Raw genomic sequence first — 19,452 nt, forward strand, 5'->3', positions numbered from 1 at the left:
ATGTTCAGTGTCATCAACCGCTCTCCCTGCGCTTCCCTGGTTCTTTTGATATTTCGGTCATGCTCGATAGCGGACTCTCTTAATGCCGCAACCGAGATACCTCTCCAATGAGGTATTGAGGTTTGTACCCTAATTTTTAGTGTGTCTTTCAAGTTGCTCGCTAATACGGACACAGCTACCTCTCTGTGGTGTACATTAGTTTCAATGTCATCTATACCAGTGTACCTAGCCATATCCTGCAGAGCCCGGTGAAAATACTCTTCTGCGGATTCACCTTCTTTTTGTCTTATTGTATAGATTTTATTCCACTTTGCTACTGTAGGAAAATATTCTTTCAACTGTAGATTGATTCTTTTTACATTATCTTGGTTATACTTGTTTGTTAGTGGCACTTCCTCATCTAGCTTACAATCAGTGATAAATTTCAATGAATCAACATCGGGGGGTAAACATGCCCTCAAAACTGTCCTCCAATCTTTGTTACTTGGCTCTGCAGTATGTCCTAGCACTCTAATGTATCTTTGACAAGCAACTAAGTCTTTCCTGGGATCAGGAAATTCAGACAGAATTGCTCTTAATTCTGTTCGGGAAAAAGGGCAGTACATGGCGATGTTCCTGACAGGAGTGATTCCTGAAGAGTCAGTTTCCCCATTTGGTACTGCAATTACCCTAACAGGATTAAGTCCAGTAATGTCATTCTGAATTGATTCTATGATATAAGGTACATTTGTTTGTGCGTGATGTATAATACCATACATACCTGTGGACACGACCTCACCTGACCCTCCATTAGGGGGTTTGATTACAGTTTTTACCGATTGGGTCGCGTCCACCTGGATGTCTTGTGTGATGGCTTCTGGAGGAGGTGCCGACATCGTTCTGGGTTCACTTTCTTGTTGGTGTCCCTGAGGAAAGTTTAACATGGGGTGCGACTTGCATGGGTTAATAGTTGTACATTCAACAGCATTACAATTAGCATTGTTACATTTATTACACTTATTCTTATAATCTATATTACTGTTGCTAAGAGCATTTTTATTGTTCACCCCTGTGCTTCTCTCCGCAACCACAATCCCCTCCATTGCCACCTCTCCCCTCTCAAGATGAAAGTTAGGTAAGTAAGTTACATTTCTTTGCATTTCACTCTCCTGTTGCCATATCTGTAAACAATCATAATGCTTGATTCGTCTCTTTGCTGATTTGATGAGACATATCCTTCGCCTTAAATTATGCAACACCTCTAAGTCAAAACTACCTATCCCGGGAAATGGTACCTTATCCCCCGCAGTCATTCGTGTCCATTCATCACAAAAGGTCTCAGAGTGGGGACCATATTTCCCCCACATTACTAACCGAGCAGACCCTCGGGGTCTGCAAGCCTCTGGAGTCTGAATCCTGACCTCCGACCGTCTCTGTATTGTGCACTTGGCTGCCATTGTGGACCTTTTTAACACAGAAAAAACTTCCTAAAATGCACCAAACACAGAACTTCGTTGGAAATCCTTAAAACTTCTTCTGCTCCGGGTATCTCCGTTCCGCCTTCTAGCAGACACGTGTAGCCGTTGCAGGCCCTATTTTTTTTTTTTTAGAGATTTTCCTGAGAAAATTCCCTTCCTTTTTCTTTACACAAATCACGCTTGCATGTGCTCCCTACAACACGTATGAGGGCAAGATTTACGCATGGATATACGACCTCATATCACGTTGCGTTATTGGTCACACATACAACCGTGCGGTCCAATCGTACCACTTATAGACACTTGTTGCCCATAAATGGTAGGATCATTGGAGTCTCCCTACTGTGCTCCAAAACAGCCAGAGCGTAATACAACGAAAACTTTATCACACTCTGTTGCACGTTTTCACTCAGATCGTGCTCATCACGTTCCACATAGATCACAAAGTTCACAAAGCGGGATTATCACATAGATCACAAAGTCCACAAAGCGGGATTCAATACACTCATACCGTTTTCAACCCAATATCATTCTTATAGTTTTCTGATCAGAAAAATCATTTCCCGTAGTCTGATAGCTCTCCCCAGAGGTATTACAGTAAAGTAAGGTATTTAAACTAAGTTTTGGAAAGCTGAAATCAATTTGTGCTATTTATCGCTTTGCGTTATTTACCGCGTTGCGCTACTTATTGCTTTGCGCTATTTATCGCCTTTTAATTATAACATTTGTGATTTGTTACATGAGCGTACACGGACGCTCCGTTGCGCTGCGTGCGTCGGCCTTTGGGTTGCGTACGCAAGTCTCAGTCTTTTGTTAGAGACACGCGTACGCACAGCAAAGATCCACCGTAACCCGATTTATACGTTTATCAATGTAGATGATCCTTGATCATTTACCGCGCACCACACTGACCTTGTCTCTTGGCAAAGCTGTGTGTTTGTCTATATTTTAACTATGTTGCTTCTACTTAAATTATTGAAATAGCGACAAATCTCTCTCAGCACATTTATCAACTATAAAACTGGCAAACAGGATAGTGATATACGAAAAAAATGAAATACACGGATGGAAAAGAAATGCAGATATATATGTATACGTGCGTATATACGCAAGACAGAAGAAAAATACAGTTTTAAAAGACACAAGCGTTTTGTTCTTACCTCCTGGTCTCCGGATTCCTTCAGCACTCTTTATCTAAGCGAAGCAGACGCTTATCCCATCAGCACTGCGAGACAACCTCCCGCCCTTTGCTGGGGGATAATGTCTGCTGATCTACCTAGTGCAGATGTGAGAAGTATAGGACGAGCCCGCAATTGACAATGCTAAATTCCTTTGTCGTATAAACAACCCTTTATGAAGCTAAGAACACTGTACGCTGTTTACTGAAGAAGTACCGTAATGGTACGCTAGTTGCGTAACGATCGCTCAGCCGTAGGCGAGACGCTCAAGCGTCACGTTCGCTCACGGCCCAGCGATCACAGGACACGTTATTGGTTATGTCTAGGGTAATGATTCGCTATGGCGTAGCTTACGCTCGAGACCACGAGGAGGTCACCAGCGATGCAGACGCTCACAACACTATACCTTTATGTTAAAACCTTATACCAATGAAATACACTGAATACCTTAATGTGAGTACAGGGTGTAAGTGCAACCTTGTGTAACCTGACTAACTACAAAGCTGCTTGAGCGTCACCGACGCTCAAGTGAACACTTATCACTATAGAAAATACACAGATACTGGTTTAGGTTCCAAGGCCTATTAACTGTATTATATCTAATATACTTGTAAAAGGGGATAACAGTACAAATGATACACTACAATATAACAGAGACTTCCTAACCACAGAACTAAACAATAAATACAAAAGGACAATACTACTCTGACCTAAATGAAATACAATACAATACTATCTAATACAATACAATACTAGCCTAGTCTAGGGGAGATATGAGAGAACAGAACAGAGAGAGAGAGAGAGAGAGAGAGAGAGAGAGAGAGAGAGAGATATTGGCTCACAGAAAGACAATGATTACGGAGAGAAACTTACGCACAAAGGGTAACGATCGCAAGCGCCTCTGGACAGCCAGCTTCCCGATTATCAGCAATGATAACAGTTTGAAGAGAAGTAAAGGCTGGATGTCACAGGCCCGTCTTTTATGCTACTCACACAATGCAATCTATTGGTCCCTACAGTCTCACTGTCCATTGGACGCAGGAACTCGGCTTCGCATTATAACAAAGGTCACAAGTTGATTCATATCAGTGGCCCTGGTTATGCAAAACAATGGGTGATAACTAACACATTCCTGTCTTCTGGAGGGGGTATTGTTTGGCGAATACAAAACAGAATCCTGTCTGGGTTCTGTTCTATATTCATGATGTCCACTTTCAGTTGAGACAATGACATCTCAGCCCTCATTCTCCTGTATACAAATCCAGCCCCATTTGTAAACACAGGTGTTGACCCTCCTCATTGAGTCTCAAAAGCTCAGTGTAATTAAAGACTATTGTACTCCGTCTGCGGGAAAGATACTGATTTGGAGTACAATTGATCTTCAATTACTATTCCTGTGTTTACCTTATGCATGTGTAGATATGAGGCCCTCTTAACATGCAAACTATTGTTTGGGGGATCTCTGAGGTCAAAGAGACATTTGAGACCTACTGATGCCTGTCTCCAACTGTTCAGATGCATGACTAAGTAAGGACAAATAATAATAAATAAATGGACATAACTTCTTATGTCCATAACTATTCGCACGAGCAATTAATCTGCTCCAAACCAACACCGGAATATTGCTATTTAAATACTCTTCCGATAGGTACCAAACACCACTGTCTGACTCCTGTTAGACCCTTCGCACAATACAAAGAGGGATTCCTCCGTTCAGGGACATTCTATATTAACCAAACTTTCAGAATCTATCAAAGGGACCATAATCTATAAACTACATTAATTGTGAAAATATGTAACGAATGAGTCGCACGCTACGACTACGTAAACTCTACCGTAAATACGCATACCGCGCCTGTGAGTGCACGCTATTGCGGGTATGCGCCTCCACGGGAGAGCGCACGCACGCGCAGCGCGGACCAGTGTGCGGTGCAAATATGGCAACGTGCATAGAGACATTTTTCTGACTTCGACACCACCTACCCCTGTGTTCTCTCTTAGCCATTGTGTCACCCCCTACCCCGTGTTCTCTCCCAGCCATTGTGTCACCCCCTACCCATATCATCTCCCAACCATTGTTTAATCTCCACCCGTGTTCCCTCCCAGCCAGTGTCACCTCCCCACCCCAGTGTTCTCTCCCAGCCAGTGTCACCTCCCCACCTCAGTGTTCTCTGCCAGCCAGTGTCACCTCCCCACCCCAGTGTTCACTGCCAGCCAGTGTCACCTCCCCACCTCAGTGTTCTCTGCCAGCCAGTGTCACCTCCCCACCCCAGTGTTCTCTGCCAGCCAGTGTCACCTCCTCACCCCAGTGTTCTCTGCCAGCCAGTGTCACCTCCCCACCCCAGTGTTCTCTCCCAGCCAGTGTCACCTCCCCCCTCAGTGATCTCTGCCAGCCAGTGTCACCTCCCCACCCCAGTGTTCTCTCCCAGCCAGTGTCACCTCCCCACCCCAGTGTTCTCTGCCAGCCAGTGTCACCTCCCCACCCCAGTGTTCTCTGCCAGCCAGTGTCACCTCCTCACCCCAGTGTTCTCTGCCAGCCAGTGTCACCTCCCCACCCCAGTGTTCTCTCCCAGCCAGTGTCACCTCCCCCCTCAGTGATCTCTGCCAGCCAGTGTCACCTCCCCACCCCAGTGTTCTCTCCCAGCCAGTGTCACCTCCCCACCCTAGTGTTCTCTCCCAGCTAGTGTCACCTCCCCTCCTCAGTGTTCACTCCCAGTGTCACCTCCCCACCCCAGTGTTCTCTGCCAGCCAGTGTCACCTCCCCCCTCAGTGTTCTCTCTCTCTCTACCCCTCCCCACTCTCTCCCCCACCTACCGATTCAGTGCTGCCTGTTGAACTGAGCTGCTTGCCTGATCCATTAGACCAGGAATAGCTGCGCCGTTTAGTGTCTGTGGTGGGCTGCCCATTGTAGTGCCTTCCACATCTCCCGCACTCACTGGGCGCAGGTACTGTACAGGCAACTAGCCTCCGATTCTCCCCCTCCGCGTTGCCTTGCCCGGGTCAGCCTGCCTCTGAAAGTACGTCTCTGTACTTCAAACAGCAGCGGCTTCCCTCCCATTCCCACCCCTGCCCTGACGTTATTGGTTCTCGATCTTCCACCTCGCCCACACACTGCCCCTCCTCCCAGCAGCAACACAGAGCTCACTCACTGTGTGATTGCGGCTGCCGCTGCCTTGCTTCCACCGGCGCGGCACCGCTCCGTCAGAAATTAGAGTGCAGAGCAGGGAGAGCGCCTCTCCAGGCCAGCGCCTACCTGCTTTGCATCCCCTTGCTGAGCGGTTTGCGCCGGCTCTGGTTTCCAGTATATATTATACCACATTCTAGTTCATGCTACACTGTAGTGCTCCCAGTTTATATTATGACACATTGTAGTTCCCCCAGTTATGTCACACTGTAGTGTCCATATTTCAGAGTGTCACACTATAGTGCCTGCAGTTCATATTGTGCCACATCACAGTGCTCCAGTTCATAGGGATCAATCCAATTAGCTGCGAAGGGTGCGATGCGCTGTTGCCACAACGACATCAGATCTCGCACCCTTCACGGGCTGATATCAGCCCTGATTCGCACAAAACTACTTGGAGCCGTACCTTTATTCCAGAATTGAAGATGGTAAGTGCAGTGGTTGTCCGCACTAAGGCATTGCTTGAAGGAGTCCGTTCCAGTATTCTAAATATAAAGAAAAATTAACTTTTACTAGTGTTAGAAATAAAATAATTAAGTAACATTTGTGAAAGTAACTTTCAACGCATTACGTCAGGGATTGATATGTTAAAACAGGCTTCTTACCTTCTTATGACTGGAGAGAAGAGCCACAGGTTTGCCAACATGACATTGAGTGGGAACACAAACTGTAACATAAAATGACAGTCATATTGTGTAGATGCTGAATAGACAAATACACATTTTCTATGTGGAATAAGTTTTAAAATTTGTTTGTCACAATTTTCTAATTAATGGCTATGTAAAAGAAATATGCTTATTGCCAATGTATATTGGTACTTTACACATTCTCACCTCTCCTGCAAGTTGTTCAAACATGGAAGCCTCAGGACCGTCTCCAAACATGTTGGGCATTGGATTGTTCTCCAACCTTTGCAGTTAGGAAAACAAGAGAATAACTGTAGTGTTAAAATAAAACTAGATTTAATAAAGAGAAGCATAAATAAAACTATAACATTTAAGAGCGTATATGACTGATGTACATACTTTAGCCGTCTTAAAGTGAAACTAAATAACCCAAAAAATATCTTGATGTGTGGTGGTATGTTCCATATTGTCTTTCGCTGAACAATAGCCTACCATACCTATCCGACAACTCATTTCAGTAATCATCAATAAATATACAGTACATCCTGTTTGTTGCAGTATGTGCTGCAGTACACGTTTGACCATCTGTTTGGGAATGCTGCTGTGCAGTCTGTGGCAGCTCATTGACTTTCTTTTTTATATTTTGATTCAAGGCAAATTTAGAGTAATGGACACATACAACTAAACTGCAAAAAACATTGAGGGCAATTGGAGCTGCAATCAACATTTAATACTGAAATAGGACCAGTAACATTTATTAATAAAACAGTCCGTAATACTTATGAAATGGATATTGGGAGGCACAATATGAATTATACAAATGTAGGGGGGAACAATATTAATTCTGCATATTTAAGGTGCACATTAATTTAAATATGCAAGGTACAAACTATTAATTCGACATATGTCAAGTGCACAATTTTAATAATACACATGACCCATTATAGAAATGTTTTACACAGGGCCAACACATTTATCTTCATTAAGTATGGGGCAATTGTAAAGGTCTGAAAGCTCAATCTGTCAGTGTTTTGAGTCATCTCACATGTCACAACCACCTTTTTTTTTAGCTCATCGTTTTATTAAGACAAAGAAAAAAACCCAATTTGGAATAGCGGCATTAAAAGTGGTGCTTTGTAAAACTGTATGGTTGTTTTAAAACCACAAGAAAAAAATAAAGCAAATCCATTTTGTACATTTCCCTAATTCTGCTCATCACCTGGAGACAGCTGCTGCGAGGATACCTATGCTACTTTCGGCAGGAGGCATGGATGAATGACCAGGTTGTTGGTTTACAGTCAAGTTTAAGGTAATGGATCCTTTCTCGGTGGTACCAATCCTACAGAAAATGGAAACCATGTTTAATAATTGTAAAACACAAGGGGCAGGATGCAATAGCACCCGAGATCGCCAGAGGTGCGGGATGCTGGTCGATCTGACTTTTTTTTTTAAACAGGCAATCACTAACATTTTTGCTTTTGATCCCAGATGCCATTACATCCCGCCGTAAGACTTATCTTCAGAGAAGCTGAGAATTATGAGGGGGAATGTAATGGGTGTGAGAATCAGAACGTGAGAGATTTTGTGAGAGCTCTCCAGTTTTTTTAAAGTGGTAATAATTTACATGGCAAAATCAACCTTTACATGGCAAAATCAACCCCAAAAAACTGGAGAACTCTCATAAAATATCTAACTTTCTGATTCTCACACCCATTACATTCCCATCTTAATGTTGCAAAACTACATCTACAATACATCATCTAGAAAATATTATTTTAAAACGTAAAACTACTGCATATGTTAAGATTCAGACAGTCAGCTACATACTCGTGCTTGCCTACATTCCAGATAGAACGGCTGTACTGATATTTCAATCTGTGCAATTCACAAATGTATGGACCGTTTACAAGTATACGTAAAGTACCTATAACACGCATTACTACTGCAGTCACCAGTAGCATCCATGTACAATTAAACCATTACACAAAACTATCAATAAGAATATAACAAAGTGTTTTCTTCTACTTACAACTAGATCCAGTTTGTGTATTGTACCCAGTAACATCGCTGGCGACGGGACCCGGTGGGGGGCCGGCAACGGCAAGTGCATACATACTTGCTGATGCCGGCAGCGACGGAGAGAAGGCGGGAGCTATACAGCATTCAGTAGCATGGCCCTCGCTAGCAATGGTCTTCCACTGGCCGATGGAGGATGTCGCTGATGGCATGCAGGAGCACGCATCATCAGTGACATAGTGGGTACACACTAGACAATATATCTAATAGGACGGTCCGATCCACTGGACATATCGTCTAGTGTGTACTCAGATTTACTTTGCACCCTTGGCCTGGAAGCATGGCCTTTGAAGGATGTATTTCAAGGATGCAGTTAGAACTGGAACTGAAACCCCATCTCTACTTTCTTCACAGGTAAAAAACATTTTCATGTTATATATACGAGTTTGCCATCTCTCTCTGGCTACACTTTTCACACCCCAAGAAAGTTTGTCTGGAGTTTGAACTGGATTTAGACTACTCTAGAATCTCTAATTAAACCAGTTTTACAAACACGGCAGACCAGGATCATTATGTGGCCTCTCCTCACCACACCATGACCAGGCCTACCACCCCTCCATCTGAGAACATCAGGACTGCCCCCAGGCCTACCCCTCAAGTTGTGCAGGAAACGGAGGGGGTATACACACACACACAGATATAGCCTTGCTCATCTTTGCTGTGATGCAGGGCATGCTGCAACATGGCTTGCTGCATAGCATTCTGGGCTGCAACTATACGCAGCAAGGGATCACTCCATTAATTCCTAATGGAATTAATGGAGTGATTGCTGGCTGCAAATAGTCACAGCCCGGCATTTCTGGAATGTCTCTAACCTCTCTGCACTATAAAACATGATTTACCGTTTATTTCAGTTGTCTAATTGAAAAAAAGAAAAAAAAGAAAAAAAAGAGCTTCTATAGACCAAGGCTTGTGCTGTATTAAGGGGTAACTGTACGGAAGGTTGAGCAAACATTCAGATTCTCCTTAATCAATTAGTTGGTATTCCAAGAATCTTTATCAGGTATTATGATTGCTGTCAGCAAGATATTTTTGTTTGTCTGTTTCCAGATAGTGTTCATGGTAAGTTCTGAAAGTCTTCACACAACTACGATAATAAACATGGATGAAACCTGGAACCCATAGCAAAGTTTGGGGTAGGGTCACATTATTCCAATCCATCCCTCTGTAGACCCCTGCTACGCTCTTCTGATATTCAAGAAGCTGAATGTTTGCACAACCTTCCATACAGTTATCCCCAGTGTTGTCATCTCTATGCGAGCAACACTCAGATCTACCTTTCCTCCCTCTCACCTCACTTGCATCTCCACAGTCTCCGTTATTTCTTCTTGAATGTCCCAGCCATTTCCATCTCAGAAATATTTCCAGGATTAGACCATTTCTCACTCATCCACTCACTATAACCTCCTCTTATCTGGCCTCCATGGCTCCTACCTGTTCCCACTCCAATGCTGCTGCCCGGGTCATCTTTCTCCTCAAACGCAATACATCTGCTTCCCTCTCACACAAGCCCTACACTGGCTCCCCCTTCATCTTCCTCCTCATAATCCAATTCAAACTTCTAACAATCAGGGGTAGATGTATTATATGGCGGTATGGGGGAGAAGTGGTATCAGTGCCATTATGTGTACAGATACCACTTCTCACCCATTTTTAAAAGAGTGGGTGTTACTTGACAGGGTGTTACCCTGTCATTATTGGCGCTGCTATCTGTAAGCTAGCGCACCAATGTTGTGGGCAATGTATAAGCGGTCACTGGCACTGACCACTGACACCCGCAGGTGTCGTTGCTCCCTTACAACAGCAGGGACAATTCTCAGGTGGCTGCTGGGCTGCATGTGAAATCTTGCGAGATCTAGTGCATGCCTAGTGAGCCGGCGGGGAGAAGAGACACTGTGGGAACCTAGCAGGCATTGGTGGAGTTAATACATCTCGTCGCTACCTCTTCCTGTTCTCCTCGGTAAAGAGGTGAAGCAGAGAGCGTTATAACTGCATGATATGTGCAGTTGTAAACATCTACCCCCTCACTTACAAAGCCCACACCCAATACTATTCACATTTCTGACCTCTTCTCACACAACACTCCGGCCTGCCTGCTTTGCTCCACAAATAAATGTTGCCTCTCTACAAAATCAAACTCTCCATCTCTCTGCAAAACTTCAAAAGTGCTCTCAAGACCCACTCTTTATAAAAGCCTTCCAGCTTTCATCCTAACCTACTGCTCCATGCTCCCAGTCTCCCCATTTGTGTCACCCATTTGCCTGCCCCTCCCCTTTAGAATGTAAGCTCTCATGAGCAGGACCTTCTTCCCTTATGTGCTTTTCCTTATACCATCGTCTACTCCCTACAACGTCACCTAACCCATGGGTTATGACATTTTGCTTTGGGTATTATGACCGCTGATGCATCAATATTTATAAACCAAATCCATGTTTTGTACAGAGAGTCACTTTTGTTTCTGTACTTTGTAAGACACCTTAGGTGGGTACACACTGGCCGATATATCGGCCGTTCTATTGAACGGACGATATATCGCGGGTCCGTCGGCCAGTGTGTACGGGCGATATGTCTGTGAACTCCGTCGTTCACAGACATATCGCGTCGGCCCTGCAGCATAGCTGACGGCCAATATATCTACCGCTATATTGGTGCATCTCTGTGTGTGTACGGGCGACCAGCCGGCCGCCCGTACACATGCTACAGCAGCCGGCGGTGATTGACAGCTGAACTGGGCGGGCGTGTGTACACACCTGCCCAGTTCATGACGTCATTCCCAGACGGATCGGGCAGTGTGCATGCACAGCACACTGGTAGATCCGTCCATAGATATATCTGCAGATCAATTGATCTACAGATATAGCTATCAGTGTGTACCCACCTTTAGACCCCTTGTGGTGCCTTATAAATAACGGACATAATAATAATGTTTGGGGACTGACTGCATATTTTGACACCTGAACATGCTCTCCTCTGGGATCCGCAGCAGTAGCACCACCCTGCAATGAAGACACTTCCACCGCTGTCGGTAAACATATACAGTGCTCCCTCTTATACAATCCCCTTTATAACGCCACACATGTATTTTCTTGGAACAAAAATGCAGCAAAAAATGTATTCATTCAATTGTATGTAACACTTTTCATAACACTGCTATCACTACATAACCACTACTGACCTGAGTTTTTTTTTTTGTGTGTAAATTGTATGTGTGACAGGCCATTTCTATTAATGATTTATAAAAACTGAAATTAACGGATGAGCAGAAAAACAGAAATATAGAAAATGGCAATAAAGTATTGACAATACATATAAAGGGGTGAGGTATCCAAAATACTGTATGAGGAATGTGGGAGGGGATATGGTATGGAGGGGAGGGAGATGGAAAGACAGGTATATAGAGGGGGAAAGGAAGTAAGGATTATAATGTGATGTATGTGAAATAAAAGTACCATCATTCTTGTAAAACAATAATTGAAACTATGCGAAATACCTATCTCTGTGAGGTAAGAATTAATGCCAAAGTCCAACAGGGTACTAAAAAGTAAACATTAATAGCATATTACAGAGATCCTGTACAGAATATAAAGCCTGTCATTTTGTTGGAAATCCCCACCCCCCTCCCTAAAAAACTGCCCTTTTCAGGGGATCACCGTAAAAGGAAAGTTGGTAGGTATCCACAAGTATCATACACCCTACAATCCAGGCAGAAGTTGTTTATGTGTTGATATGAAATCATACACCCTTAGAAAATGATAGATACAGGATCAGTATAGTTGTAGAAAACCGCATAGTTTGCTTATAGAAAATGTGTTTTATGGCTAACTAATTCCATAGAAGATGCAAAGTTCCTTTTAACAGGCAAGGATACATAAAGAGGGAAGGAAGGTAATCTGGGGGCAGATGTATTTATTAAGCCTGGAGAAGTGACATAGCAGTGATAAAGAAGTGATAAGTGGAAGTAGATAACGCACCAGTCAATCATTACAGGTTTGAAAAATGACAGTTAGGAGCTGATTGGCTGGTGCATTATCACCTTCCACTTATCAACGCTTTATCACTATTTATACTTCTCCAGGCTTAATACATCTGCCGCCTGATGTCAAGACCACAGTAGAAAAGGATATAAAATATAGGATTTACTCCTTTTCCTGTGCAGTAAAAGTGTAGATAAATATGCTGGCGGAATATGAATAAATGACAATAATAAGAATCCTTTGTGTCTTCGTCATTTAGGTTTTCCATTAATTGTGTCCGATTATGATGTGATCATGTTTTGTGTATGAAATGTGTTGACAATTTGAGGGAGTTCACATATTGTTAAAAGGAATAATTGACTTTTACCACTATAAACGATAAAGAAACATAGTTACTTGCTCTTACACATTTATATAATGCTTACATTTCCCACAGTGATTAACATCTTTAAACAGGTATCGTACCAAGAGCTACGCCTAAGTTTTTTTTACAGCCTATTTAAAAAACAATAAATCCTTGTGAAGATAAAGGAATGTATTTGGTCTCTGAATATGATAACTGTAGATTTCGTTTTGACACAAGGACTGCTTAATTACTTACAGAGCAAAAGGTCTCTTTACTCCTTGAATAACACCGTCTAGGACAGCCAAACCCTCATCAGCTACAAATAGCAACTTAACTCCTTGAGACTGCAACTTTTCCACTATCTTCATGGCCCCCTTGTGCCCACTCACCTGGAATAATATATAGAAGGAAGTGACAAAAGCAGTTAGTACGCCTACAGACAACTAATGCCTAGTTCATACACATTAAGGAATGCCTAAATGCCTAAAATGTTAATTTACAATCCCAATAGAAGAATAAACACATTTTCTTGAGGAAAAATGTACAATCCATTGGGTTGACATGCTAATTGTCGATATAGAGAAGGTAGACACTTTTTATTTTGTTATTTTAACCCGAATCCTAAACCGAACCTTTCTACTGCTGCGTAACTGTAACCATGTCCTTCTGCAGCCTGACCCTTCACCAAGTGCTTAAACCTAGCTGTTCCCTCCAGCAGCCTAACCCTCCCCAAAAATCAACCTAAACCCTCCCTAACACCCAACCTTACCCCTAAAGTCATGAAAAATCACGTGTCGGCCTTTTCTGTGTTGACCATTTGCATGTCAACCTTTTGACCCAGTTGACCTAAGTCCATGTCGACCATTTAACAGTCAACCTTTTGACCCGGTCTACCATCAGGTACTGACCTACTGACTATCTATTTACGGTCTATCTTCCATCTGAATACCATAGATAGCTACCTGGTCGGAACTGAACTCATGACTACAACACTGTGAAGTAGCAATGCGAACCATTGTGCAACTGTGCTTTACATCCAGTGTAAAAATGATATATATTATCTGCAGCTTACCAATTTTAACATAGGAATGTTTCTCAAGTCTACTATAGTCCATTACATTTCATTAACATGTCAAACTATTTGGATTTATATCTGAATTTCCCCCATGAATATGTGCTTATACAGTATACAGTGTGTATACATGAGAAATTATACAGTTTCCTTTGGGAGGCCAATGATTAGATATAAATAAATGATAATGCAATTTAGTAGTAATAATGTTATTAGTAATAATAATAATAATAAAAAATGGTATCAGACACTTTACCTCCTCATCATGCCCTATTCCAATATAAAAAGGCCGTCTGGGTTTGTATCCTCTTTTTAGCAGAAATTCAAGAGCTTGTAGAACCCCCTATGGAATATAAATGAAAGTTATCAGAGAAAATGCCTCAAAATATAATAAATGTTGTGCAACATCCTTAAATGAAAACCAGCATAAAGTATTGTTTGTGCTTTATCATAGAGAAAATAATAAGATTTTACTTACCGGTAAATCTATTTCTCGTAGTCCGTAGAGGATGCTGGGGACTCCGTAAGGACCATGGGGATAGACGGGCTCCGCAGGTTTACATGGGCACTTTAAGAAAGAATTTAGTTCCTGGTGTGCACTGGCTCCTCCCTCTGTGCCCCTCCTCCAGACCTCAGTTAGAGAAACTGTGCCCAGAGGAGACTGACAGTACGAGGAAAGGATTTTGTTAATCCAGGGCAAGATTCATACCAGCCAATCACACCATAAAACTTGTGGTATACTATCTAGTTAACAGTATGAAACACAACATAGCATCAGTGGAGGCCCGATGCAACTATAACGTAACCCTTATTGAAGCAATAACTATATACAAGTATTGCAGAAGAAGTCCGCGCTTGGGACGGGCGCCCAGCATCCTCTACGGACTACGAGAAATAGATTTACCGGTAAGTAAAATCTTATTTTCTCTAACGTCCTAGAGGATGCTGGGGACTCCGTAAGGACCATGGGGATTATACCAAAGCTCCCAAACGGGCGGGAGTGCGCGGATGACTCTGCAGCACCGATGGAGCAAACATGAGGTCCTCCTCAGCCAGGCTATCAAACTTATAGAATTTTGCAAAAGTGTTTGAACCCGACCAAGTAGCAGCTCGATACAGCTGTAGTGCCGAGACCTCCCGGGCAGCCGCCCAAGAAGAGCCCACCTTCCTATTGGAATGGGCCTTGACCGATATTGGTAACGGCAATCCAGCGAGCAATAGTTTGCTTTGAAGCAGGGGCACCAATCTTGTTGGATGCATACAGGACAAACAGCGCTTCAGTTTTCCTGACTCTAGCCGTTCTGGCCACGTAAATTTTCAAAGCCCTGACCACATCAAGTAACTCGGAATCCTCCAAGTCACGTGTAGCCACAGGCACCACAATAGGTTGGTTCATATGAAAAGATGATACCACTTTCGGCAGAAATTGAGAACGGGTCCGCAATACTGCTCTATGCATATGGAAGACCAAATAGGGGCTTTTATGTGATAAAGCCGCTAATTCAGACACTCGCCTAGCCGAAGCCAAGGCGAATAACATGACCACCTTCCACGTGAGATATTTCAACTCCACCGTTTTAAGTGGTTCAAACCAGTGTGACTTTAGGAAACTTAACACCATGTTAAGATCCCAAGGTGCCACCGGAGGCACAAAAGGAGGCTGAATATGTAGCACTCCCTTTACAAAAGTCTGAACTTCTGGTAGAGAAGCCAACTCTTTTTGAAAGGAAATGGATAGGGCCGAAATCTGGACCTTAATGGAGCCTAATTTTAGGCCCAAATTCACTCCTGACTGCAGGAAGTGAAGGAAACGGCCCAGCTGGAATTCTTCCGTAGGAGCCTTCCTGGCCTCACACCAAGAAACATATTTTCGCCATATACGGTGATAATGTTTAGATGTCACGTCCTTCCTAGCCTTTGTCAGCGTAGGAATGACCTCCTCCGGAATGCCTTTCTCTGCTAGGATCCGGCGTTCAACCGCCATGCCGTCAAACGCAGCCGCGGTAAGTCTTGGAACAGACAGGGCCCCTGTTGCAACAGGTCCTGTCTCAGAGGAAGAGGCCACGGATCTTCTGTGAGCATTTCTTGCAGATCTGGGTACCAGGTCCTTCGTGGCCAATCTGGAACAATGAGGATTGTTCTCACGCCTCTTTTTCTTATAATCCTCAACACCTCGGGTATGAGAGGAAGAGGAGGAAACACAGACTGACTGGAACACCCACGGTGTCACCAGGGCGTCTACAGCTACTGCCTGAGGGTCTCTTGACCTGGCGCAGTATCTCTGTAACTTTTTGTTGAGGCGGGATGCCATCATGTCCACCTGTGGCAGTTCCCACCGACTTGTAATCTGTGCGAAGACTTCGTGATGAAGTCCCCACTCCCCCGGGTGTAGGTCGTGTCTGCTGAGGAAGTCTGCTTCCCAGTTGTCCACTCCCGGAATGAACACTGCTGACAGTGCGCTTACATGATTCTCCGCCCAGCGAAGAATTCTGGTGGCGTCCGCCATTGCCACTCTGCTCCTTGTGCCGCCTTGGCGGTTTACATGAGCCACTGCGGTGATGTTGTCTGACTGGATCAGAACTGGTTGGTCGCAAAGTAAGGTCTCCGCTTGACGTAGGGCGTTGTATATGGCCCTTCGTTCCAGGATGTTGATGTGAAGACAAGTCTCTTGACTTGACCAAAGACATTGGAAATTTCTTCCGTGTGACTGCTCCCCAACCTCGGAGGCTTGCGTCCGTGGTCACCAGGATCCAATCCTGAATGCCGAATCTGCGGCCCTCGAGAAGGTGAGCACTCTGCAGCCACCACAGGAGTGACACCCTGGCCCTGGACGACAGGGTGATCAACCGATGCATCTGTAGATGTGACCCAGACCACTTGTCCAGTAGATCCCATTGGAAAGTCCTCGCATGGAACCTGCCGAAGGGAATGGCCTCGTATGACGCCACCATCTTTCCCAGGACTCGAGTGCAATGATGCACTGACACCTGTTTTGATTTCAAAAGGTTCCTGACCAGAGTCATAAGTTCCTGGGCTTTTTCTATCGGAAGATAAACCCTCTTCTGGGTCGTGTCCAAAATCATGCCCAAGAAAGGCAGACGAGTCGTAGGAACCAACTGCGACTTTGGAATATTGAGAATCCAGCCGTGTTGCTGTAACACTTTCAGTGAAAGAGATACGCTGTACAGCAACTGCTCTCTTGATCTCGCTTTTATGAGGAGATCGTCCAAGTACGGGATAATTGTGACACCTTGCTTCCGCAGGAGCACCATCATTTCCGCCATTACCTTGGTGAAAATCCTCGGGGCCGTTGAGAGACCAAACGGCAACGTCTGAAATTGGTAATGACAATCCTGTACCGCAAATCTTAGGTACGCCTGATGAGGTGGATAAATGGGGACATGAAGGTACGCATCCTTTATGTCCAGTGACACCATAAAATCCCCCCTTCCAGGCTACGGATGACCGCTGTTAGCGATTCCATCTTGAACTTGAACCTTTTCAAGTATAGGTTCAGAGATTTTAAATTCAATATGGGTCTGACCGAACCGTCCGGTTTCGGGACTACAAACATGGTCGAATAATAACCCCTTCCCTGTTGAAGGAGGGGAACCTTGACCACCACCTGCTGAAGATACAATTTTTGTATTGCATTTAACACTATCTCCCTCTCTTGGGGGATAGCTGGTAGGGCCGATTTGAAATATCGGCGAGGAGGCACCTCTTCGAATTCCAGCTTGTAACCCTGAGACACAATTTCTATTGCCCAGGGATCCACCTGGGAGTGAACCCACTTGTGGCTGAAATTCCGAAGACGTGCCCCCACTGGGCCCGACTCCGCCAGTGGAGCCCCAGCGTCATGCGGTGGATTTTCCAGAGGCCGGGGAGGACTTCTGTTCCTGGGAACTAGCTGTGTTGTGCAGCTTCTTTCCTCTGCCCCTACCTCTGGCAAGAAAGGACGCACCTCGGACTTTCTTGTTTCTTTGTGAACGAAAGGACTGCATTTGATAATGCGGTGCTCTCTTAGGCTGTGAGGGAACATAAGGCAAAAAATTTGACTTTCCAGCTGTAGCTGTGGAGACCAGGTCCGAGAGACCTTCCCCGAACAATTCCTCACCCCTGTAAGGTAAAACCTCCATATGCCTTTTTGAGTCGGCATCACCTGTCCATTGCCGAGTCCACAGGACCCTTCTGGCAGAAATCGACATAGCGTTTATTCTAGAACCCAGTAGACTAATGTTTCTTTGAGCATCTCTCATATATAGGACAGCGTCTTTAATATGCCCCAGGGTCAATAATACAGTATCCTTATCTAGGGTATCAAATTCCTCAGATAAGGTATCCGGCCATGCCGCTACAGCACTACACACCCTGGCCGACGCAATTGCCGGTCTTAGTAAGGTACCCGAATGTGTATAAATGGACTTCAGGGTAACCTCCTGTTTGCGATCAGCAGCATCTTTGAGGTTAGCCGTATCCTGGGACGGCAGGTCTACCTTTTTGGATAAGCGTGTTAAAGCTTTGTCCACCCTAGGGGAGGATTCCCATCGTAACCTATCCGTTGGCGGGAAAGGATACGCCATAAGAATCCGTTTGGAAATCTGCAGTTTTTTATCTGGCGATTCCCAACCTTTTTCACATAACTCATTCAGTTCGTGTGAGGGGGAAAAGTTACCTCAGGCTTCTTTCCCTTATACATATACACCCTCGTGTCAGGGACAGGGGTTTCCTCTGTGATGTGTAAAACATCCTTTATTGCTATAATCATATATCGAAGGGATTTAGCCAATTTTGGCTGTAACTTTGCATCATCGTAATCGACACTGGAGTCAGAACCATGTCGGTATCTGTGTCAACAATTTGGGATAGTGGGCGCTTATAAGACCCTGACGGTCCCTGCGACATAGGGTCAGGCACGGGTTGAGACCCTGACTGTCCCAATGCATCAGCCTTGTCAAATCTTTTATGCAAGGAATTAACATTATCATTTAAAACCTTCCACATATCCATCCAATCAGGTGTCGGCGCCGTCGACGGAGACACCACATTCATTTGCTCCCGCTCCTCTCCCACATAGCCTTCCTCATCAGACATGTCGACACAAGCACACCACACACACACACACACACACACACACACACACACACACACACACACACACACAGGGAATGTCCTTTCTGAAGACAGTTCCCCCACAAGGCCCTTTGGAGAGACAGAGAGAGAGTATGCCAGCACACACCCCAGCGCTATAATATCCCAGGAATAACACAGTAACTTAATGTTAACCCAGTAGCTGCTGTATGTATAGTTTTTGTGCCTAATTATGTGCCCCCCCTCTCTTTTCAACCTTCTTCTACCGTGTATCAGCAGGGGAGAGCCCGGGGAGCTTCCTCTCAGCGGTGCTGTGGAGAAAAAATGGCGCTGGTGAGTGCTGAGGGAGAAGCCCCGCCCCCTCGGCGGCGGGCTTCTGTCCCGCTTAAACAGTAATTTTGGCGGGGGCTCATACATATATACAGTGCCCAGCTGTATATATGTGTTC

The 19,452-nt window shown here is 44.5% G+C and overlaps 1 protein-coding gene across 1 annotated transcript in view; it reads right to left on the reverse strand.

The window, feature by feature from the left end:
* The window catches only part of PM20D1 (peptidase M20 domain containing 1), a 238,998-nt gene that overhangs the window by 53,334 nt on the left and 166,212 nt on the right, over positions 1–19,452 (reverse strand). Inside the window, exons 4-9 of the mRNA XM_063955155.1 lie at positions 14,170–14,256; positions 13,097–13,230; positions 7,665–7,784; positions 6,653–6,728; positions 6,425–6,486; positions 6,226–6,304 (exon numbers count right to left, since the gene is read on the reverse strand). Of these exons, the coding sequence (XP_063811225.1) occupies positions 6,226–6,304; positions 6,425–6,486; positions 6,653–6,728; positions 7,665–7,784; positions 13,097–13,230; positions 14,170–14,256 (558 nt within the window). The remainder of the gene's footprint in view (positions 1–6,225; positions 6,305–6,424; positions 6,487–6,652; positions 6,729–7,664; positions 7,785–13,096; positions 13,231–14,169; positions 14,257–19,452) is intronic.

This window comes from Pseudophryne corroboree, chromosome 2 (assembly GCF_028390025.1).
Source record: "Pseudophryne corroboree isolate aPseCor3 chromosome 2, aPseCor3.hap2, whole genome shotgun sequence".
Taxonomy (NCBI): domain Eukaryota; kingdom Metazoa; phylum Chordata; class Amphibia; order Anura; family Myobatrachidae; genus Pseudophryne; species Pseudophryne corroboree.